General features: G+C 40.6%; 1 protein-coding gene across 1 annotated transcript; it reads right to left on the bottom strand.

Moving 5' to 3' along the window:
• Positions 1 to 5,925: 5,925 nt before the first annotated feature.
• Positions 5,926 to 25,025, bottom strand: LOC141808651 (uncharacterized). Its single transcript, XM_074695325.1, has 28 exons — positions 24,518 to 25,025; positions 23,120 to 23,198; positions 22,280 to 22,979; positions 21,550 to 22,198; positions 19,805 to 21,358; positions 19,358 to 19,626; positions 18,891 to 19,181; positions 18,529 to 18,727; positions 18,256 to 18,446; positions 17,997 to 18,103; positions 17,732 to 17,863; positions 17,397 to 17,620; positions 16,963 to 17,223; positions 16,570 to 16,766; positions 13,929 to 14,478; positions 12,531 to 12,609; positions 11,697 to 12,396; positions 10,967 to 11,615; positions 9,226 to 10,779; positions 8,774 to 9,042; positions 8,328 to 8,618; positions 7,969 to 8,167; positions 7,689 to 7,879; positions 7,360 to 7,466; positions 7,087 to 7,218; positions 6,774 to 6,997; positions 6,350 to 6,610; positions 5,926 to 6,110 (listed from the first exon to the last, which is right to left on the bottom strand). The coding sequence occupies exons 1-28, from the start codon at positions 25,023 to 25,025 to the stop codon at positions 5,926 to 5,928; spliced, it is 10,752 nt and encodes a 3,583-aa protein (XP_074551426.1).
• Between the last annotated feature and the right edge of the window lie 284 nt (positions 25,026 to 25,309).

Here is a 25,309-nt window from a genome sequence, read left to right as displayed (position 1 = left end):
AACTGAGCATGGTTTAAAGTCCACAGCCTACCTGAGTATTGTTGCTGACCATGTCCATCCCTTTATGAGCACAGTGTACCCATCTTCTGATGGCTACTTCCAGCAGGATAACGTGCTAAGCTGGAATCATGTCAGACTGGTTTCTTGAACATGATAATGAGTTTACTGTGCTGACATGGCCTCCACAGTCACCAGATCTCAATCCGATAGAGCACCTTTGGGATGTGGACAGCATCATGCAACTGCATGATGCTATCACGCCAAAATGGACCAAACTCTCTGAGGAATGTTTCCAGTACCTTGTTGAATCTATGCGACGAAGGGCAGTTATGAAGGCGAAAGGGGGTCCAACCCGGTCCTAGCAGGGTGTACCTAATAAAGTGGTTAGTGAGTGTATATCTGTGTGTAAAGAATATCTAAGCATTGCATTGTAAAATGTAAAGTTGTTGGATTCAAAGGCTTCAATTTACAAAAGATTTCTGTTTGTGTTAACAAAATAGGGATATGTTTTAATAAACTATGTCATGTGAAACTATCCTAGATCTACTTCAATGTTTTGTTATCATATACTCATACTATTTGACAATATTTGAAACAAGTTTTTCTTAGACTCAACACCCACCTGGATGATTTTTCGCCCAGCTTTGAATAAAAAGAAAAGACAAGAAAACAGGTCTGTTGTCTTTAACTAGGACAGTGTGTTCATGTGAGAGATGAAGAGCACGTGCTTCTCTAATTAGATTCATAAAAGTCACACACAACAACGTGTTCATCGACCTGGAGCTCTACATCTGAGGTTGCTATGGGAAGCAGACACAACAACAACCAACAGTTGTTAATTGCTCTAATTCTTCACAGATGCTGAAGTTTCTTTTATTAATTCAAACTGAAATGTCCCAGTGGGATGTGATGGACTAATTCACAGTGTATCAATGTTGTAAATTAGCTCATAGAATGGTTTGGTTTTGTTTGTTGAAAGAGTTCAATACAGTGTTTAAATGTCTGTATCCCTCTCACATTGTACTGCAGGATAAGAGTCAGCCTGTGTGTAGTTTCTGTGTGGCAGAAGTTTCGACAGCCTTGGCTCAGCTGGAAACATTCTTAAAGTATCACATTGCTATTATTGGAATGAAAATACTTCTCCTCCTTTTTGGAAGGGCTTTAATTTCTGTGTCCCATCCCACGTGATTCTTTAACGATAACATTTTCCTGCTTTGGTCTTCCAACAAGGAAGATCTCAAACTCTTTCCAGGAAAACAAGAAAAAGGAAAGCACACCCACTGTACATAAGATACAGATTTCACTCTATGTAATCTAAGCACATATTGTTTGTCAGGCTGGGTTAAAAGAAACAATGAAACTATAAATGAAAACAGTAAGTACATGACACACAGAGACACAGACTTGAGGGCAAAGTTCTGACTGTTTTCTTCAAGCTGAAAAACTTAGCATAAGCAACTGTTCCATCTTGTGCTCATAAAAGCCAAGGGCCTACCAGGGAGCAAAGATGGCATGCAGCAGTTTGCAATCACCATCACTCTGCCTCCATGACACTAAGGGGAGACTTCCACCCAGCAAGCATTTGATTAAAGCAACAGCAGAACATCAGGGCTCATCTCTGTGCCGATGCCACACACAGCATGGAGAGCTTTGACTAAGCAGGTGTGTGGAATGAATACTCATGTTCGTTTGTCTGAGCACACAAGGTTGTAACGATCATGGATGAGAAACAAGTGTCTTGAAGAGACGTGTGTGTGACATTTGCTTAGACAAAAGAAAGAATCTAATTATCACACAAGTGACTTTTGGGCCCAAGTTCAAGGTTTAACCAGTACCATGTGTGATAGTGGGTTGAAAAGTATAGTACTCATCAACACATGCAATCAAATATTGCCCTGCTTTAAAGTGATGCTTTAAGCTTTTCATCAGATTTATTTCAAGATTAGCTGCCACTCATCTCTTGTTTTTTAAGACAGAAAAGAAAACATGGCTTAAGAAATACATTCACATACATGTGGTCCTGCTTGTAAAACTAAGTTGCTTCATTTAAATTTACACTCCATTTTCAGAAAACATTTTTATAATATATTGTCAATGAATGCAGTGCAAACAGTTTGTCATAAACAATGATTTCCACTTTACTGTCACGCTAAGACAACCTTGTTAAAGAGGTGTGATGTGCTTTTTTAGGCTTTATACTGTCAACTGTTGTGGCTTGACATGTTTTAAAGCTGAAATCAATCCCAACTGAACTCACTGTTGTTAAAAAAAAAACTTGTATTTGAGCCTCTTTTTCAGGCTCACCTTGGTGTTTGAGGTCCGATCTGTTTTATTGTTTTATTTATTTACTTCTTTCTTTCTTTCTTTCTTTCTTTCTTTCTTTCTTTCTTTCTTTCTTTATTTATTTATTTATTTATTTATTCATTTATTTAAGAAAGGACTGACTCAGGGAATGTACAACATTTGTAGGGGTTTGGAAATCTCCATACGTAACGTCAATGCATAATTGATTTTTTTATTATTATTTGTATAGCACTTTTTAAAACAAAGTTTACAAAGTGCATAATACCCCTCTTTAATTTGGTACAGAATTAATACTATCTCAGGGTGTTTTTAAGATGAACCGACCTGCAGAAGCCCAAACCATTTCCATTACAGTAAACAGGCTGTAAATTCGAAAACACATGTAGGGTCCAGAATTACTGTAAAGACAGAGATTTACTCTTCTGTCCGTCGCTTCTCCCCACAGTGTTATTACAAGCCAAACAACATACCATGCAGAAAAGACTCAATTTGCAGTGTTTTCAGATGAATTTGTCTTCTGTGTTTGTTTTGGTCTGGCTTTAAAGATTCAAGGCTCACACAACTCCCAGAAAGGCAATCACTTTTGCAGCCTGCCAGTTCAAAACAACAAAGCAAACTGACAAACAGCATTCAGACATGTCAGACATGACAGATAAGTCGTGAGGAGTGAGGCCATGAAATCAAAATTTTAACTACTCACCTCTGAATGAATAATTCTAAAAACATCCATCCAAATATAAGATCACTTGAACAAGCCTTCAGGTCAATTTCTCATTTTCAGCATTCAGCCAGCTGATAGCAAAAAGAAGAAAAGAATTTGAGTGTCTGAAGGTTTTTGATGAAAGGCCAATTATTTCAGCTTTCTCAATGATTCATAATTCCTTTGGCATTTTCGACCACATGCTTTTTATGGAATGAGCTTGAGATTTCCAGTCGTACTCCTGTGATCTTGAAGCAGACAGGCAACTAATTAAATCAACAAAATAAAGGAAATGTTAAAAGACTTTCCATAAAAAGAATGATTCAAATTCTGTAAAATGTTCTCTGAGACACAGAGAGCCATCATGTGTTGGCTTTGTTGTCCACATCTTATGATAGGCTCTGTTTTATTCATAATTTACTCGCAAGTATTAAAGGCTTGAACATCCTCTGCAGAAATGATAAACTTGCTCTAAATCTGTATATTTTGTTCCAGAAAAAGAGAGTGACAGAGCTTTTCTTGTGCATTATACAGATGTAATGTGCATACATGCTAATTGCTCATGCCGCTGCTGAATGTGTCTTTGTGCTTGGATGATTGAATTGAATTACCAAGTCAAAGTGAAACTCTGCATGCAGTGTGTCGTAATTTATTTACTGCACAAACTTGATGCAATTGTGCCTACGTATAACAGCAATTATACCGCAGCTACAGCTCCTCAGACTTTCAGCACAGATTGGCAGATGCTCATACATGTGCAAGTCATCAAACTTTTATGCAAGCTAATCAAGCTGACCTAAAAACATTTTATGAAACTATGAGCGAGAATGTTTTCTTCCAGCCTGACTCATACCCCATACTGACAAGCACTGGGGTTTCAGATAGTGAACAGACCCCTTGTTGATCAGAGCTGTTGAGCAGCATGCAGGGGAGAGCATGCAGAACAGACACCTGCCGAGCACTAATGTGTACATCCTGTTGAGAGGATGGGTCACCCTGGAGACCAGATGGAGGTATCCTAGCAGGAGAGCAGAGAAGATGCTTATTTGGCCTGCGAGCTTCTTGTCAGGGGGAGCTGTGAGTGTGGATGGTGTTGTTGAGGGGCGGAAACAAGCAGGGGCATGTATGAATGCTCCCTTCAGGCTGTGATAGTTTTCTTGGCAATTATTGGCTGGAAAGTGGCAAAAAGTGCATAGATGTGATTTTATTTCTAAGAAACTACTCAACACAAGTGTTGAAAAAGAAAAAAAAGACAACTTGGTATCTTTTCTCTTTTTGGAACTCTTCTGAGGAGGGATAGAGTTAGATGTTACTACTAATACTTTTTTTCTTTTTTTTTTTTTCAGTTAAATGAGGTTAATGACTGGTCAGCAGTTTGAAGGGGCCAACAAATGTATGGACAAGATTATTTATTTAAATAATAATACAAAAATCTTTAAATATTGCATTAGTAAACTAGGTTAGAATGTATGGCAGTATTAAGTGAGCCCTCACTGTAAAATGTTGCCTTTTTTGCTGTCTGGGTAATATTCTTACATAAACAGAAAAGTGAATTTGATGAGAAAATTCAAACAACTGTTTCTTCTAAAAGTAAGTTTATATCCTGTTGCTCCCTATTTTTTGTTTCTTTTTCCAATTTTGTTTTTTTTCCCTTGAAGTTTTGCTTTAACTTTAGTAAAATTCTGTCAAAGGTACCGCGCTGTGTATCAACTGCAGAATCGCATCCACCAGAAAATGGTTTACTGGCGCCACCCAGAGGCTAAAATTGATATAGGCATCAGAAAACCATAGGATAAATGTAAAAAACAGGATGATCAGGAAAAGAAGATTGGCATACCATCAGACACACTTCAATTACATATTCAAATATATTTTTAAGCCACTATGAGAAGTTCATGGTTGAAAAAAATGAAAATGAAACTGGCTGAAATGACTATCAATGCCTCTTTCTAACCTGAAAAAAAAAACATCTACCAGTAACAGGACTTTGTTGTTATGATGTAGGTTGTAACATTGTAGTAGCTCTGCAAGGGGCAGGGCAAGATGATTCTTAGCATGCTTTAGATGGAGACTTTGGAGAAAGGAAGGAAGTGGGCATTTAGGCTTCTCTCAGGGGCTTTGATTTATCAAGAACTGAAAGCACACAAACAGAGACTGGAAAAAAAAACAGACAGGAGTACTGTGATGTTAATTTCTGGTTAAGTCCTCAAACAAAAAAAAAAACATTTTTCCTAGATCACATAATTTTAAAATGACACACAACACAATCATGTCAGAAAAGAAAATGTCATTTATTAATATGTATCACAGTGCAGTTTCATTATTAGACATAGTTTATTTACAATCCTGTTCTTGAAATTATATTACCAGTAAGAGTCTCAAAATGATCATGACTTTTGTTTGCTTTATGTGATACACTTTACTTTTGTTGTTGTTGTTGTTGTTGTTGTTGTTTTTCTGCACATGCTCTGACAGATTGGACCATAAATATGCAAAGACAAAGGGGTAGGACTAGGTATAAAGATTTATGTTATTGAAAATAGAGTTGTCTCTTTAATTGTTTTGGTTCTTGCTTTCTGTTTAAACACATCTTATATCTTGTTTATCTCTGTTCTGTTTTAGTTGTTTTGTCTTTTGCTTGTTTGAATAAACAAATAAATAAAAAATACAAAAAAAAATACAAAAACAAACAACAACAGTTAATTATCTCAGTAGCTGCAATAGCTTCTCAATAAATCAGACAAAATTTAAAGTTAAGTTTTCCCAAAACTGAATTAAGATTGTTAAAAGCCTGTTTCTTATTTGTTCCTAATTGTAGCCATAGACTGAAGGGAAAAAAAAGTTTCAAATTATTCAAAAATCCAAGAAAGCTGCCAAACACCTGGCTGATTATCAAGATTTTACCTCCTTTCAAATTCTCCTCATAATTTCTCCATCTTCACAGATGATACAGAAGTTTTCTTTAACTTCTTCCTTGTTTTCATGAGCCCAAATATAACAACAACACAGGCAAATATGCTAACAAATAAGAATGCAAAGAGGATATTAAGTGCAACTTCAGCATCACCTGATGAGAGCTCCAGACCCAGGAAATCCACCTTGTTTACTGGCAGAACAGGGGTGGTTGTGGGAGCAGTTGTAGGTAAACTTTTCTCATGCGTGGTTTGTGGAAGCACAGTTGGAGCATCTGTGGCTGTTCAAAGAGAGGGAAAAAACACAAGACAAAATCAGATATTTATCAATCTTAACCTCAAATCTGATATCGAGAGTGGTACTTGTACTTCATACTTAAAGTAAATGTAGGTATTCCCTACTAAACTTTGACATCAACTCACTGATTTTAACTAGGAAGGCTCACTGTTGCTTTACCTTCAGGTTCAGGGTTGAGACACTCATGGGGCCCAAGGGCAGGGTCTGGGAAACCATTGCAGTTGATGATGGAGATGTAGCGAGACACTGAGTTTTTTGGGATGCGAGGAAGAGTTGGGTCAGAGCGGTTAACAAAAAAAAGTCCAAAACGCTCTGAGTAGCCCATAGCCCACTCAAGGTTGTCCATTAATGACCAAGCTGTGTACCCTCTGAGGTCGACTCCATCAAGAACTTGGGCTGAAAGACAAGCAGGGACACTTCTTTAAAAGCTGACTCAAGTAGACAAAAGTTTGGTTCTAATTTAGGCTGTTATACACTGTACATTAAATAAATGTTAAGATAAGATAAAATAAGACAAGGCATGAAATTACCATTGATTAAATAATAATTTGCATTGTACCTTTCAGAGCCTGATTAATGTAGTTTTCATAGTAATGCTTTCTGTGGATATCATTCAAATCAACTTCTCCTCGTTCTGAGACCCCATTTTCTGTCACATAGACAGGTGGGTTTCCATACTCGTCCTTGATAAACTTGAGGAGTTTCCTAAACCCAAATGGGGTGATCTTGAGCCAGGAAGAGCCGGATCCAATCCAGGTACGGTCATGGGTGACGCCAATACCCCTGAATCAGACATCAACAAAGTATTGATTATGATTCCTCCTCTTCTGCAGCTTGTGTACTGGGTGTCAGTTTTTTCACATTCCACTCACCTGTCGCCTTCATAATCCTGTTGATTTCCTAAATCAACAGGGTACAACAGAACTGAGGTGTAATGGTTGAGGCCAAAGTAATCATGAGTTCCTTTGATCCTCTGGATTTCAGCAGGAGTAAACTCAGGAAGCCTGTGCAAGAAAGCAACAGTTCTTCGATTTAGATTTAAAGGCTTTCAATTTAGACCCCTTAAGTTTCTGGCTAGTAAACTGCTACATAAAGGTTATATTATTTCTGTGCTAAAGATGGTGCCAAAAACAATTATATATTACCTTGATTTCAGAAGACCTGCACTCAGGCTTCTTTCACGAATGATTCTTTTCATCATATCAGGGTAATCCCCATTGAAGATTGGATGTGCAAACCAGCCAATGAAAAACTGCAAAGAAAAATGATCAAAGAATTGTCATTATATTGGTACCCGATACTTGGGGTACTATCCAGATAACAGATGGTCTTAAGTAAACAGTACTTCACATTTTAGCGGCTGCAGTTCTGGACTTTCTAGTTGCTCATTGTTTCATTCATCCTCTCAGTAAGAGTGAGTGTAAATAAAGGGATTAAAAACAAGAATTTAATGAATGTCAACATATATTTGTACCTGTAAGTAGCGTATGGCTGCATCAACATCCTCCTGCTTATAAGGATTCTTTGGCTCCGCCCAGTCAGAGTTGACAGTGATGGAGATGAGACCACCCTGTTTTGCCCGGTACTTGTCATTGTAGAGGTGCCAAGCCTCAGCATGGGCCTTAATTAGGTTATGAGCGGCAATATACTGCTTACCGACAATGCCTGAAGAAAAATAAGGGCAAACATTTCTGTTATTACCATATTTCAGTTCAAACACCGAGATTCAGCTCAGCGGACACATAATGGATCACCTGGAGCAAAGGAGCCATATCCATAGCCAAGGTTGGCCACAATGTAGGGCTCATTCAATGTGATCCAGAACTTCACTCTGTCCCCTAATCGACTAAACAAAACTTCTGCATATTCCCTAAATCTCTGGACGATGGTTTCATTCTCCCAGCCCCCAACTCTCTGCAGAGCCTGCGGGAGATCCCAGTGGTACAGGGTAATCTGAAAAAAAGGAAAGAGGACATTTTGATCAAAGTACTACACACTGTTACTGCAGATCATTTTCTTGCATGGGCAGTCATTGAGTTTGCCACAAGAAGCTGACATTGTACAACTTAGAGTTACATTTGGTTATTTTTGTTCATACAGCATCTCTACCAACCTGAGGCTCAATATGAGCTGCTTCCAAAGCATCCAGCAACCTCTGGTAGTAGTTCAGTCCAGCCTCATTGATGTAGCTGTTGGTGCCATCAGGAAGCACTCTTGGCCAGGATACGGAGAGGCGATAGTGAGTCACCTTCAGTTTTTTCAGCACTGCCACATCCTCGTCGATCTTATTGTAGCTATCACAAGCAATATCACCGGTGTCACTGTTGTCCACTTTAAGTGGAGTGTGGGCAAACACATCCCAGATACTAAGTCCTTTTCTATCAGCTCTCCAGCTCCCTTCAATCTAAAAAGGGAAAAATATTTACTTTTAAACAAGGCAAAGGTAATACTTTGGGTTAACCTTTACATAACTTGGCTGTCATTTCCACATGATTAACGAAGCTGGTGCATGACTTATGTGAGGGAAAAACTTGTGTATAAGGCTAAAATGTTAATTACCTGATAGGCGGCACTGGCAGTACTCCAGTTGAAATGTGTGGGGAATTCCCCATAAAGTGTCCTTTCATCATCCGGTAAAGGGAAGCCATTGTCTTTCATGACTTGGTAATAATAATGGGCAGAGCGTTTGGGTGTCCTTGGACGGTTTGGGCTCGTAAAGTCAACATGGTGCAATCCAAATCCAACCTTATATCCATTGGTCCACTCAAAGGAATCCATTAGAGATGTAGCTATGTATCCCTTCACCCTCACACCATCAAGATTATGAGCTGTGGAAAACAAATTAATATTGTAAAAGCATAATCAGAGTGCTAAAGTTCACATTTGTTGTTAGGTCATCAGCTTCCATGACATGACCAAATTCTAAGTCCAACAAGATTGTTTTTCCAGCTTTAAAGGAAAAAAAAAAATCCGTATTTTGTAAGGCCATTGCAACTGATATTATGACTCACCTTTCAAAGCCTCATCAACATAGGTTTTGTAGTAAAATACTCTGTCTGTGTCATCTACTGTGATCATGCTGTCTGTGGCCACTCCATTCTCTGTGACGTAAATCTCTGGATCTCCATACTCCTCCTTGATCCAGTTAAGAAGTCTCCTTAGGCCCCATGCTACAGCTCTCTGTTTGCTTATTGCAGTTGTAGGTGAATCACCTTCCTCTTCTTCTGTCAAGTCTTGGTCATATACATAGGATTGAGGGGACAGCCTCAATGTGGCGTGACTTGCAATCTTTGTAGTATAGTGATTAACACAGAACATGTCAGCAGTTCCCTTGATGAGGCTCTTTTCTTCTTCAGTAAAGGAGGGAAGTCTTGTCTCTGGTAGACCTTGGAGTTCACTTTTGTTTCCAACCTGCCACTTCATTGCATCAGGATAGTCACCATTCTTGAAAATGGGGTGTGCAAACCAGCCCAGCTGGAACTGCAGAGCACGGTCGGCAGCTACCACTTCTCTGGGAACATTTACATCAACGGGTTCCACCCAGTCTGCATTGAGGGCGATGGATACAAGACCTCCTTGGGTCTTGCGGTACTTGTCATTATATGTGTGGTAGGCCTTGGCGTGTGCTTTTATTAGATTGTGGGCAACTGTGTAGGGAGCAGTTCCTGGTTTCTTAACATTTGGTGGGATCTGTCCAAGTCCGTATCCTGACCATGCAATTGTTTGAGGCTGGTTGAAGGTCATCCAAAATTTGACTCTGTCACCAAATGTGGCAAAACAAAAGTCACAGAAGTCATTGAAAATGTCTATCATGGCTACATTTTCCCAACCACCAAGAGTTTCTAAAGCTTGCGGAAGGTCCCAGTGGTAAAGTGTCACCATGGGAGTGATGTTATATGCCAAGAGGCCATCGATGAGTCTGTTGTAATAGTCAACACCTTTGTGGTTCAGGGAGGAGCGGCGACCATCAGGAAAGATCCTGGACCAGGACAAGGAGAATCTGTACGACTTCGTCCTGAGAGCTCTTAGCATGTAGAGGTCTTCATCAAGTCTGTTGTAGCTGTCGCAGGCAACATCTCCATTAGGATTCCCCGGAATACTGCCAGGTTTGTGGGTGAATGTATCCCAAACGCTGGGCCCTTTCCCATCAGCATTCCAGCCCCCTTCAATTTGGTAAGCTGAGGATGATACCCCCCAGTGGAAGCCATCAGGAAACGTGCCATAGTGATAGAGTTTTCTCTGAAAATCAGTTTGGCCTGAGAATTTGCGCCAAACTGTCTTGGCTTGAGATGGAACGGTAGACGGGGATAATGAAGATCTTTGTCTAGGTTCAATATCTTTCACTCTTGGCGTATGAACTAGCTCCTTGTTGGAGGCAAAGCCATTTTCCTCAATGACTTTGGCATAGAAGAAGGCAGATTGTCTTGGAGTCCTGGGTCTATCAGCAAGCTCAAAGTCAACGTGATGCAACCCAAAGCGCTGACTGTAGCCCTGTGGACCCTCAAAGCCATCCATTAGTGACTGGATGGTAAACCGTTGTACATTAACTCCATCGTAATGTATAGCTGTGAAGAGAAGAAAGTCAGCTATTTAACAGCATTTCACAAATATGGTTATTTCTTCAATTAAGAAGTTAAAATAAATTATTTATCTCAGGGTGGAAACTCAAAAAAAAAGTATGTAAAAAATGGCAAAGTTTTAATTTTACTTTCACAGATGTATTTGCACAAGGAGCTCCTGTTCATAGGCTACCTTTCAAGGCCTCGTTGATGTAGCTCTTCATGTACTCTACTCGATGGGTGTCATTGATGGTGTCCCCCTCATACTCAGTTGGCATACCATTCCCACTTATGTAGATAGGCACTTTGGTGGCTTGTAAGTACTCCACTGAGATGTACTTCAAGAGCCTTCTAAGTCCCCAGGGTGCAAAAAAGATCCAATCAGACGCAGTTGAAGACCAGGAAGGGTCTACATGTGCCTTGAAGTCACCCACCCCATGAGGACCAGGGTTACAGCCCCCATCACTGTCGTTGACCAGCCGGGATGTGTAGTGGTTTAATCCAAAAAAGTCTGCTGTTCCATGTATCCTCTTGCTCTCTTCCCCTGTGAAAACTGGAAGACTTGCAGGCTCAGACAAAGGACACTCATTTCTTTTTTGCTCAATCTGGGTCTTAAGTGTTGTAGGATAATCTCCATTCACAAATATGGGATGTGCAAACCAGCCTAGCATGAACTGGAGGTAGCGATCTGCAGCTGCTACATCTTCAGGTCTGGAAGGGTCTGTGGGTTCAGCCCAGTCAGAGTTCAATGCAATGCCTACTTTCCCACCTTGTGTCTTCCTGTATTTGTCATTGTAGACATGCCAGGCCTCCGCATGGGACTTGAGGATGTTATGTGTGACCTGTGAAGCCAAAAACACACTTAGCTACAGGCTGACAACCATTGAGTTTATGTGCTTACTACTGTAAGCATTTGCTCTTACCTGATAGGAGGCAACCACATAGTCCTTGACTCCAGGAGGATGTTCACCAGTGCCATACCCAGCATGACTCACCACCCACGGACTACTGAAAGTGTTCCAGGTCTTGACCCTGTCTCCAAACCTGGAGAAGCAAAAGTCTGCAAAGTCCTTAAAGGCTTCAACAATGGCTGCATTGGTCCATCCACCATACTCCTGGAGTGCCTGGGGTAGATCCCAATGGTAGAGTGTGACAACAGGTTGGATGTCGGACTCCAGCAGAGTGTTTATCAGCTTGTCATAGTAGAGGGCCCCTTTTTCTGACTGACTGCTTCTGTGGCCTGAGGGGAAAATTCTGGCCCAAGAGATGGAGAACTGGTAGGTGTTGACATGGAGACCTCGCAGGAGGTAGACATCATAATCCACCTTGTTGTAACTGTCACAGGCTAGATCAGCTGTTTGATTTTCAAAAGCCTTATTTTCATGACCAAAACGGTCCCAAATGGTCTCCCCCTTTCCACCCTCCATCCAGCCACCTTCAACCTTGAAAGACTCACTGGAGGTGGCCCACTGGAAGCCATCAGGGAAAGAATGATTCAGAAAGGTGTCTCGCTCTGATGAGGTCATAGTTGCAAAAATGCTCCAAGTTTGGCAGTAGCTCATGGAACATGATGATGTTTGAGGAGTGTGTCTGAGTTTGCTATCGTCACTTTGGTGTACATGTCTGACAGATAAGAAATCAGACCATGACAACAAAAGTTAGCTGGGACACTGAAGTAAAAAGTTTGCTTACATTCATCAGTAAAAAAGATAGAATAGGATAAAACAAAGCTTGAGGGTGAAATTATACTGGGATACCTTTTTTGGACTGCATCACCTGATCGTAGCATATCTAGCATGTCCAATCCAAAAACACTTTGTGGTCCATTGGTCAGGACTGGGAAAGAATCACAGAGGTTATTTATGATATTTTCTATATGTTGTCATTACACTTTTTAAAAACCTTCTATTTGTGATACCATTGTCTTTGTATGTAATTACAAGGTGATTGCTGTGTGAGGTATAACTAATGAGTATTTTGATAACATGAACCTGCATATGGTCACTTTACTAAACCATATTTGTTTTACATTTAGAAAAGGAAACTAAATGAAGAAGACTGGCTGTAGACATTAAGAAGATGAACAATTCTCAATTCTGTATGATCAAGTGCCAACATTACCTTCCAAAATGTTTGTATCAGACAGGAACTGATAAGGAGAGCAGTCCTTAATGCTCACCTCATAAAACAGGATAGGTTTTCTTTGACACTTTGCCTACAATAAAAGATAACAGTGACTCGTCTTGTTCAAAACAAGCACCAGGAACAGAACTTCAAAGATGCAGTGGTTGTTTTTGTCTTCACTCTACACATTTCATTATCTATAGCTGATGGCTGTTGCACATTTTTTGAGCCATTTTCTACATACCAAAACATTTTGTAGTTCATCAGCCACCCTTCTTCCAGCAGTGCAGTCATACTGAATTTTTATGGAGATGAAATCTGAATATTGCTGAAACACAGAAACACGTGGGAGTAGTGTGAATGTGATAGAATATTAGTAAAAAAGAAAAAAAAAAAAAGAAAGAAATTGTTATAAATTGTTCACATCGCTTTACCTATTGCTTTACCTATTCAGCAAAACATTCTCATGTTTATCAGCAAACAACTTGCATATCTCACCAGCAGTTTGGTATCACAGATGATTGGTGCTTTATTCGCCTTCAAGCCAGCTGATACTCCTCCTTCTAAAACACATGGCATGTGCAATTACATATTATATCACATCTTTCATTACCAATTACGTGAATAAACCGTGTTATCTTTTCCCCTGCTTTTCTCTAGTCTCTTATCATGACCTTTGGTACATGTGGAGAACAGATAGAGGCACCATGACAATGCACATTGCCACAGCTGTTCCCACAAACAAACAAAATTAGATGTTTTAAAATTAATTCAGTGAAACTAATACAGTGGTTTACAATAAATAGTATTGGTCGAGTTGGGTAAATGCATAAACATTTTTTTAAAACACCATGACTATAAAGAAGAAGAAAAAACTTTGCCTCATCTTTTTTCTGTCATTCATTGATCATTCTCAACTTATTATTCAAAAACAGCTTTTTTCTGTATACAGGCACTTCAAGTTTTACATTCTATACAGAATATGTTTAATTCACCTCGAGACATTATTCAGTAAAGCATTAAACACCTACCTCTTTCAGGAAACAGCTGATGGTAGCGCTGGTAAACACTGATGTGTGCATCAAGAGCATTTTGCAGATCAGACTCCCTCAGCTCATCCATGCTGCTCAGTGTCACCCAGGACTTAACCAGCTCTCCAAACTCTCCAAACACAAACTCTGCATACTGCTGAAACGTCTCCACCAGCTTCTGGCTCTCCCAGCCTCCATACCTGGATCTAAGATCTTCTGGCACCGTGGATCCATGAAGGATGACAACAGGCTCCAGTCCCACCTCCAGCAGCTGTTTGAGCAGAGTCTGATAACAGGCAACCACAGGCTGCTTTGGCTGGCTGGAAAGGCCTGTGGGAAGGAGCTGAGTCCATGACAGTGGCACTTTGAAGTGGGTCACCCCTCTGCTCAGGAGGTACTCAAAGTACTCTTTAGAGCCTGGAGGGATGGGAGAGCTGCAGTCAAATGTGTCCAATAATACCCAGTCAGAGGGTTTTTCTCTCAGACTTTCCACTTGTTCACTGGTCATAGGACCTGCAAGAAAAACTGCCTGTTGTGGATCATCATGATCCTGGCACATGCACCCAAACACAGCTAGCAAACACAGAGAAAGAAGCTTCCCCAGTAACCTCATGATGTCTGAGTGTTGGGAACTGAACTAGCATGTGGTGTCTGACGTTTTATAGTCCTTCTGTTGACAAACCTGAACCTTCAGTCCAGTTGAGGTTTCATAACAATCATCACTGTACGAAGGGTCACCTCTACTGAAATGCTTTATGGTGTTTTCTGGATACTTGCCACAGACTTGAATGCTCCTGATAAAATACCTGGATACACCCAAAGCAAAGATTTATGAAAAGGAAAGAAAGAAAAAATGGAAAGAAAGAAAGAAAGAAACAAAGAAAGAAACATAGAGAGAAAGAAAGAGGGGTTTAGTTTTGTATCCCTGAATAAAGATGAGGGATTAAGTTTCTTTGGATAAACTACCTTATCTAACTATATTTCAGAGGATACTGCAAGAATTCTGTTGAAATCACTGATTAAACTGCAGTTTTCTTATACATCATATATTTGTTAATGTCAAAAAGTTATCTTACATCTGCTCACCACATTTACCCATATTAGAAGGATAATGTCACTTTGGACATTGACACGTGGTTTTTTAATATGTAAAATATTTTCATGGAGGTTTAGTTTGAATGTTTATGTGGTCTAAATGCTCTATCTGCAAGGTCCCAGCAGAGTAGAGATTGTCGCAATGCAGGAGTCATATGTTATCAGTGTGGTTATAAATTTACGTAATATGTAGGGCTGTGTGGATGTTGGATGGTGATTAAGGTGAAAACATTGTTTACAAGTGTTTGATTGACAACAGGATTTAGTCCTAGGTCTTGTTGCAACTCAGTGTGTGCTGCCCCCTGCTGACTGTGACAGCAGCACATGGTGAGCTGGCTTAAAAAAGTCAGAAAGCTGTCCCCATTAAATATTCAGGATATCTTGATCAGGCCATATTAAAATTATTTAGACTTTAAATCCAAGACATCTGTTTGAGAGAAAAAACCCCAACAGAGAATCTGCTTCATATTTTTGATCAAGTATTGTGTTTACAAACATTATTCTATCACCTAGATAGCGTAGAGGTATAGTGTGTTGAAGTGTTTTTGTTTGGCCTCGGATTCTTGACTAAAACACTCCCTGGTTCATCCCTCCAGTGGTTGAAGTGATGGTGACCTCTAAGGTCAAAAGGATATGTGATGCATGATAACGATAATCCCCCATTTGTCAAGTCTTTGTCAAGAAACTTGGCACAAGTGGCAGCATCTGCCTAAAAAGTTCAATAATGTAATCCTGCACCATGGTTGATAATAAACCATACAGGATGATCTTAGGACAGAGACTGATGTGAGGTAGGATTAAGTTGTGTCAACTCTACAGTTCTTGTATTGTGTAATTTACCGATGACATGTTTCAAGGAAATTAGATTTATCACTGGCTTTATAAGGTGACTTTGTCTTATCAAGAATTTCTAGGAAAGCTTGGTGTCAGTTGTCTCCATGAACAGAGTTAACTGTGCCAGCTATCATAAAGAAAAACTTGATTTCTGTGCTTGGCTGTCTCATTTTGTAACACTGGTAAAAGCATTGGGAAGGAAAAAGCTCCACATCTCTTTTGAGAACTGAAGGCACACAACTAGAGACTGGACACAGACAGAAGTGCTGTGATGTTAATGTCTTGTTGAGTCCTCAAACAAAGATGTTTCACTTTCCTACATCCCTTAATTTTAAAATGACACTCATCACAACCATTTCAGAATAGAAGATGCAATTTATTAGGTTTTATCACAGTGCAGTTTCATTATAATACATTGTTACTACTAAGAGTCACAGAAGGAGTTAAATATTCCTGTAGCCGCAGTAGTTGCTTGATAACTCAGACAAAATTTAATGTTAAATTTTCTCAAAACTGAACCATGGTTGTTTAAAAGCCTTCTTTTTAATTTGTTCTTAACTGAAGCCATGGACTAAAGGAAAAATTGTGTACTGGTTTGATAGAGTTTAAATGTCTTGTAGACCCAAGAAAGCTGCCAAAATCCTGACTGATTATCAAGATTTTACCTCCTTTCAAATTCACCTCATAGTCTCTCCATCTTCACAGATGATACAGAAGTTTTCTTTGACTTCTTCCTTGTTTTCATGAGCCCAAATATAACAACAACACAGGCAAATATGCTCACAAATAAGAATGCAAAGAGGATATTAAGTGCAACTTCAGCATCATCTGATGAGAGCTCCAAACCCAGGAAATCCACCTTGTTTACTGGCAGAACAGGGGTGGTTGTGGGAGCAGTTGTAGGTAGACCTGTCTCATATGTGGTTTGTGGAGGCACAGTTGGGGCATCTGTAGCTATTCAAAGAGAGGGACAAAACACAAGACAAAATCAGATATTTATCAATCTCAACCTCAACCTGATATCGAGAGTGGTACTTGTACTTCATACTTAAAGTAAATGCAGGGATTCCCTACTAAACTTTGACATCAACTCACTGATTTTAACTAGGAAGGCTCACTGTTGCTTTACCTTCAGGTTCAGGGTTGAGACACTCATGGGGCCCAAGGGCAGGGTCCGGAAAACCATTACAGGCGATGATGGAGGCGTAGCGAGACGCTGAGTTTTTTGGGATGCGAGGAAGGGTTGGGTCAGAGCGGTTCACGTAAAAAAGTCCAAAGCGCTCTGAGTAGCCGGCTGCCCACTCAAAGTTGTCCATTAATGACCAAGCTGTGTACCCTCTGAGGTCAACTCCATCAAGAACTTGGGCTGAAAGACAAACAGGGACACCTTTTTAGAAGCTGACTCGAGTACACGACTGTTCAGAATGAATTTAGGCCTTTATACACTGTACATTAAAATATAAGTTAAGATAAATGAAAATAAGTCAAAGCATGAAATTTACATTTATTAAATAATGATAAAAACAATCTATATCATACCTTTCAGAGCCTGGTTAATGTAGTTTTCATAGTAATGCTTTCTGTGGAGATCATTCAAATCAACCTTTCCTCGCTCTGAGACCCCATTTTCTGTCACATAGACAGGTGGGTTTCCATACTCATCCATGATAAACTTAAGGATTTTCCTAAACCCAAATGGGGTGATCTTGAGCCAGAAAGAGCCGGATCCGATCCAGGTACGGTCGTATGTGTTGCCAGTTCCTCTGATTCAGAAAGGAACAAAGTAAGGCATTAATCTGTTGTTTCAATTCCTTACTATGTCACTTCTTCTGCAGCTTGTGAACTGGGTGTCAGTTTTTTCACTTTTCACTGACCTGTCACCTTCATAATCCTGCTGCTTTCCTAAATCAACAGGGTACGACAGTACTGTGGTGTAATGGTTGAAGCCAAAGTAATCATGAGTTCCTTTGATCCTCTGGATTTCAGCAGGAGTGAACTCAGGAAGCCTGTGTAAGAAAGCAACAGCTCTTTAATTTACATTCAAAGGCTTTCACTTAAGACCCCTAAGTTCTTGAATATTAAACTGTTATGTAAAGGTTATATTATTTCTCTGCTGAAGGTGGAGTTGAAAAATGTTACCTTGATTTGGGAAGACCTGCACTGAGGCTTCTTTCACAAATGATTCTTTTCATTATATCTGGGTAATCCCCATTGAAGATTGGATGTGCAAACCAGCCAATGAAAAACTGCAAAGAAAAATGATCAAAGAATTTTAGTACACTTAAGTTAACAGTACTTCAGGTTCTATTAGGTTCAGCATCCAAACCATCTAGCTGCAGTGAGTGAAAGAGTGAAAAAAAAATACAAGACTTTCTTTAGTGTCAACATATAGTTGTACCTGTAAGTAGCGTCTAGCTGCATCAACATCCTCCTGCTTATAAGGATTCTTTGGCTCCGCCCAGTCAGAGTTGATGGTGATGGAGATGAGACCACCCTGTGTTGCCCGGTACTTGTCATTGTAGAGATGCCAGGCCTCAGCATGGGCCTTGATCAAGTTATGAGCTGCAATATACTGCTTACCAAAAATACCTGAAGAAAAATAGGAGCAAACATTTTTGTCATTTTCATATTTCAGTTCAAAGACCAAAATTCAACTTAAAAGACTGATCACCTGGAGCAAATGTGCCATATCCATAGCCAAGGTTGGCCACAATGTACGGCTCATTCAATGTGATCCAGAACTTCACTCTGTCCCCTAATCGACTGAACAAAACTTCTGCATATTCCTTAAATCTCTGGACAATGGTTTCATTCTCCCAGCCCCCAACTCTCTGCAGAGCCAGTGGGAGATCCCAGTGGTACAGGGTAATCTGAGAAAAAGGAGAAAGGACATTTATACCATAGAACTTCACATTCTTACTGCGGGTAATTTTCTTGCACAGCCAGTCATTGATTTTACACTGCCACAAGAAGCTGATATTGTACATCTGACATTGTACTTGGTTATTTTGTTCATACACCATCTCTACCAACCTGAGGCTCAATATGAGCTGCTTCCAAAGCATCCAGCAACCTCTGGTAGTAGTTCAGTCCAGCCTCATTGATGTAGCTGTTGGTGCCATCAGGAAGCACTCTTGGCCAGGATACGGAGAAGCGATAGTGAGTCACCTTCAGTTTTTTCAGCACTGCCACATCCTCGTTGATCTTATTGTAGCTATCACAAGCAATATCCCCATTGTAACTATTGTCTACTCTCAGTGGAGTGTGGGCAAACTTGTCCCAGATACTAAGTCCTTTTCCGTCAGCTCTCCAGCTCCCTTCAATCTAAAAGTAGAAAAAAAAAAATTAATAAAAAAGTCAAAGGTAATACTGTAGGCTAATTCATTCTGTGTAAATAACATGGCAGTCATTTCCAGACTTTCTCTTTCAGATCTTCCAAAAAGCCAGTGCATCACTTATGTGAGGGAAAACCATGTGTATAAGGCTAAAATGTTAATTACCTGATAGGAGGCACTGGCAGTACTCCAGTTGAAATATGTGGGGAATTCCCCATAAAGTGTCCTTTCATCATCCGGTAAAGGGAAGCCATTGTCTTTCATGACTTGGTAATAATAATGGGCAGAGCGTTTGGGTGTCCTTGGACGGTTTGGGCTTGTAAAGTCAACATGGTGCAATCCAAATCCAACCTTATATCCATTGGTCCACTCAAAGGAATCCATGAGAGATGTAGCTAAGTATCCCTTCACCTTCACACCATCAAGATTATGAGCTGTGGAAAACAAATTAATATTGCAAAAGCATAATCAGAGTGCTAAAGCTCACATTTGTTGTTTGGTCATCAGCTTCCATGACATGACCAAATTGTCAAGTTCATCAGGATTGTTTTTTCCAGCATAAAAAGACAAACTATATTTTGTGGAGCCATTGCAACTGAAATTATGACTCACCTTTCAAAGCCTCATCAACATAGGTTTTGTAGTAAAATACTCTGTCTATGTCATCTACTGTGGTCTTGCTGTCTGTAGCCACTCCATTTTCTGTGACGTAAATCTCTGGATCTCCATACTCCTCCTTGATCCAGTTAAGAAGTCTCCTCAGGCCCCATGCTACAGCTCTCTGTTTGCTTATTGCAGTTGTAGGTGAATCACCTTCCTCTTCTTCTGTCAAGTCTTGGTCATATACATAGGATTGAGGGGACAGCCTCAATGTGGCGTGACTTGCAATCTTTGTAGTGTAGTGATTAACACAGAACATGTCAGCAGTTCCCTTGATGAAGCTCTTTTCTTCTTCAGTAAAGGAGGGAAGTCTTGTCTCTGGTAGACCTTGGAGTTCACTTTTGTTTCCAACTTGCCACTTCATTGCATCTGGATAGTCACCATTCTTGAAAATGGGGTGTGCAAACCAGCCCAGCTGGAACTGCAGAGCACGGTCGGCAGCTACCACTTCTCTGGGAACATTTACATCAACGGGTTCCACCCAGTCTGCATTGAGGGCGATGGATACAAGACCTCCTTGGGTCTTGCGGTACTTGTCATCATATGTGTGGTAGGCCTTGGCGTGTGCTTTTATTAGATTGTGGGCAACTGTGTAGGGAGCAGTTCCTGGTTTCTTAACATTTGGTGGGATCTGTCCAAGTCCGTATCCTGACCATGCAATTGTTTGAGGCTGGTTGAAGGTCATCCAGAATTTGACTCTGTCACCAAATGTGGCAAAACAAAAGTCACAGAAGTCATTGAAAATGTCTATCATGGCTACATTTTCCCAACCACCAAGAGTTTCTAAAGCTTGCGGAAGGTCCCAGTGGTAAAGTGTCACCATGGGAGTGATGTTATATGCCAAGAGGCCATCGATGAGTCTGTTGTAATAGTCAACACCTTTGTGGTTCAGGGAGGAATGTCGACCATCAGGAAAGATCCTGGACCAGGACAAGGAGAATCTGTACGACTTTGTCCTGAGAGCTCGTAGCATGTAGAGGTCTTCATCAAGTCTGTTGTAGCTGTCGCAGGCAACATCTCCATTCAGATTCCCCGGAATACTGCCAGGTTTGTGGGTGAATGTATCCCAGACACTGGGCCCTTTCCCATCAGCATTCCAGCCCCCTTCAATTTGGTAAGCTGAGGATGATACCCCCCAGTGGAAGCCATCAGGAAACGTGCCATAGTGATAGAGTTTTCTCTGAAAATCAGTTTGGCCTGAGAATTTGCGCCAAACTGTCTTGGCTTGAGATGGGACAGTTGATGGGGGTAATGAAGATCTTTGTTTAGGTTCAATATTTTTCACTCTTGGCATATAAACTAGCTGCTTGTTGGAAGCAAAGCCATTTTCCTTAATGACTTTGGCATAGAAGTAGGCAGATTGTCTTGGAGTCCTGGGTCTATCAGCAAGCTCAAAGTCAACGTGATGCAACCCAAAGCGCTGACTGTAGCCTTGTGGACCCTCAAAGCCATCCATTAGTGACTGGATGGTAAACCGTTGTACATTAACTCCATCGTAATGTATAGCTGGGAAGAGAAGAAAGTCAGCTATTTAACAGCATTACACAAATATGGTTATTTCTTCAATTAGGAAGTTAAAATAAATGATTTATTTCAGGGTGGAAACTCAACACAGAAAAAAAGTATGTAAAAAATAGCAAAGTTTTAATTTTCCTTTACAGATGTATTTGCACAAGGAGCTTCTGTTCATAGGCTACCTTTCAAGGCCTCATTGATGTAGCTCTTCATGTACTCTACTCGATGGGTGTCATTGATGGTGTCCCCCTCATACTCAGTTGGCATACCATTCCCACTTATGTGGACAGGCACTTTGGTGACTTGTAAGTACTCCACTGAGATGTACTTCAATAGTCTTCTAAGTCCCCAGGGTGCAGAAAAGATCCAATCAGACGCGGTTGAGAACCAGGAAGGGTCTACATGTGCCTTGAAGTCACCTACCCCATGAGGACCAGGGTTACAGCCCCCATCACTGTCGTTGACCAGCCGGGATGTGTAGTGGTTTAATCCAAAAAAGTCTGCTGTTCCATGTATCCTCTTGCTCTCTTCCGCTGTGAAAACTGGAAGTCTTGCCGGTTCAGACAGGGGACACTCTTTTCTTTTCTGCTCAATCTGGGTCTTCAGTGTTTTAGGATAATCGCCATTTACAAATATGGGATGTGCAAACCAGCCTAGCATGAACTGGAGGTAGCGATCTGCAGCTGCTACATCTTCAGGTCTGGAAGGGTCTGTGGGTTCAGCCCAGTCAGAGTTCAATGCAATGCCTACTTTCCCACCTTGTGTCTTCCTGTAATTGTCATTGTAGACATGCCAGGCCTCCGCATGGGACTTGAGGATGTTATGTGTGACCTGTGAAGCCAAAAACACACTTAGCTACAGGCTGACAACCATTGAGTGTATTTGCTCACTACTGTAAGCATTTGCTCTTACCTGATAGGAGGCAACCACATAGTCCTTGACTCCAGGAGGATGCTCACCAGTGCCATACCCAGCATGACTCACCACCCAAGGACTACTGAAAGTGTTCCAGGTCTTGACCCTGTCTCCAAACCTGGAGAAGCAGAAGTCTGCGTAGTCCTTAAAGGCTTCAACAATGGCTGCATTGGTCCATCCACCATACTCCTGGAGTGCCTGGGGTAGATCCCAATGGTAGAGTGTGACAACAGGTTGGATGTCGGACTCCAGCAGAGTGTTTATCAGCTTGTCATAGTAGAGAGCCCCTTTTTCTGACTGACTGCTTCTGTGGCCTGAAGGAAAAATTCTGGCCCAAGAGATGGAGAACTGGAAGGTGTTGACATGAAGACCTCGCAGGAGGTAGACATCATAATCCACCTTGTTGTAACTGTCACAGGCTAGATCAGCTGTTTGATTTTCAAAAGCCTGATTTTCATGACCAAAACGGTCCCAAATGGTCTCCCCCTTTCCACCCTCCATCCAGCCACCTTCAACCTTGAAGGACTCACTGGAGGTGGCCCACTGGAAGCCATCAGGGAAAGAATGATTCAGAAAGGTGTCTCGCTCTGATGAGGTCATAGTTGCAAAACTGCTCCAAGTTTGGCAGTAGCTCATGGAACATGATGATGTTTGAGGAGTGTGTCTGAGTCTGCTATCGTCACTTAGGTGTACATTTCTGACAGATAAGAAACCAGACCATCAAAACAAAAGTTAGCTGGAATACTGGAGTAAAAATTTTGCTGACTTGTATAAATAAAATGATAGAGATGATGATGGAATAAAACAAAGCTTGAGGGTAAAATTATACTGGGATACCTTTTTTGGACCGCATCACCTGGTTGTAGCATATCTACCATGTCCAATCCAAAAACACTTTGTGGTCCATTGGTCAGGACTGGGAAAGAATCACAGAGGTTATTTATGATATTTTCTATATGTTGTCATTACACTTTTTAAAAACCTTCTATTTGTGATACCATCGTCTTTGTATGTCATTACAAGGTGATTGCTGTGTGAGGTATAACTAATGAGTATTTTGATAACATGAAACTGCATATGGTCACTTTACTAAACCATATTTGTTTTACATATAGAAAAGGAAACTAAATGAAGAAGACTGGCTGTAGACTTTAAGAAGATGAACAATTCTCAAATTGTATGATCAAGTGCCAACATTACCTTCCAAAATGTTTGTATCAGACAGGAACTGATAAGGAGAGCAGTCCTTAATGTTCACCTCATAAAACAGGATAGGTTTTTTTTGACACTTTGCCTACAAGAAAAGATAACAGTGACTCGTCTTCTTCAACACAAGCACCAGGTACACAATTTCAAAGATGCAGTGGTTGTTTTTGTCTTCACTCTACACATTTCATTATCTATAGCTGATGGCTGTTGCACATTTTTTGAGGCATTTTCTACAAACCAAAACATTTTGTAGTTCATCAGCCACCCTTTTGCCAGCAGTGCAGTCATACTGAATTTTTATGGAGATGAAATCTGAATATTGCTGAAACACAGAAACATGTGAGAGTAGTGGGAATGGGACAGAATATTAGTTAAAAAGAAAAAAATATGTCACAAATTGTTCACATCGCTTTACCCATTCAGCAAAACGATCTCATGTTTATCAGCAAACAACTTGTATATCTCACCAGCAGTTTGGTATCACAGATGATTGGTGCTTTATTCGCCTTCAAGCCAGCTGATACTCCTCCTTCTGAAACACATGGCATGTGCAGTTACATATTATATCACATCTTTCATTACCAATTACGTGAACGAACCATGTTGTCTTTTCCCCTGCTTTTCTCTAGTCTCTTATCATGACCTTTGATACATGTGGAGAACAGATAGAGGCACCATGGCAATGCACATTGCCACAGCTGTTCCAACAAACAAACAAAATTAGATGTTTTAAAATTAATTAATTGAGACCAATACAGTGGTTTACAATAAATAGTATTGGTTGAGTTGAGTAAATGCATCAATATATATTTGAATCTCATGAATGAAAAATAAAACAACAATGACATAAGCAGCCATGTACTTTGGTTTATCTTTTTGTAATAATATTTGTTAATCTTTCTTGACCAACTGTTATCATTGTTTTAAATGTCTTATGTTCAGAATAGATGCACTTCAACTTTCCAATCCATAAAAACTTATTCAACTCATCTTCAGACTTTGCTCAATAAATCATGAAACACCTACCTCTTTCAGGAAACAGCTGATGGTAGCGCTGGTAAACACTGATGTGTGCATCAAGAGCATTTTGCAGATCAGACTCCCTCAGCTCATCCATGCTGCTCAGTGTCACCCAGGACTTAACCAGCTCTCCAAACTCTCCAAACACAAACTCTGCATACTCCTGAAACATCTCCACCAGCTTCTGGCTCTCCCAGCCTCCATACCTGGTTTGTAGATTTTCTGGCACCGTGGATCCATGAAGGATGACAACAGGCTCCAGTCCCACCTCCAGCAGCTGTTTGAGCAGAGTCTGATAACAGGCAACCACAGGCTGCTTTGGCTGGCTGGAAAGGCCTGTGGGAAGGAGCTGAGTCCATGACAGCGGCACTTTGAAGTGGGTCGCCCCTCTGCTCAGGAGGTACTCAAAGTACTCTTTAGAGATTGGAGGGATAGGAGAGCTGCAGTCAAATGTGTCCAATAATACCCAGTCAGAGGGTCTTTCTCTCAGACTTTCCACTTGTTCACTGGTCATCGGACCTGCAAGAAAAACTGCCTGTTGTGGATCATCATGATCCTGGCACATACACCCATACACAGCTATCAAACACAGAGAAAGAAGCTTCCCCAGTAACCTCATGGTGTCTAAGTGTTGGGAACTGAACTAGCATGTGGTGGCTGACCATTTATAGTCCTACTGTTGACAAACCTGAACTTTCAGTCCAGCTGTGGTTTGATAATGATCATTTGTGTTCAAAGGGTCACCTCTACTGAAATGCTTTATGGTGTTTTCTGGAGACTTTTCACAGCCTTGAATGC

Source organism: Halichoeres trimaculatus, unplaced genomic scaffold (assembly GCF_033239565.1).
Source record: "Halichoeres trimaculatus isolate MK-OKI-2021-1 unplaced genomic scaffold, fHalTri1.1 fHalTri1_scaffold_19, whole genome shotgun sequence".
Taxonomy (NCBI): Eukaryota; Metazoa; Chordata; class Actinopteri; order Labriformes; family Labridae; genus Halichoeres; species Halichoeres trimaculatus.
Note: the sequence above shows the minus strand (reverse complement) of the source record. Positions and strands in the feature narration are given on the sequence as shown.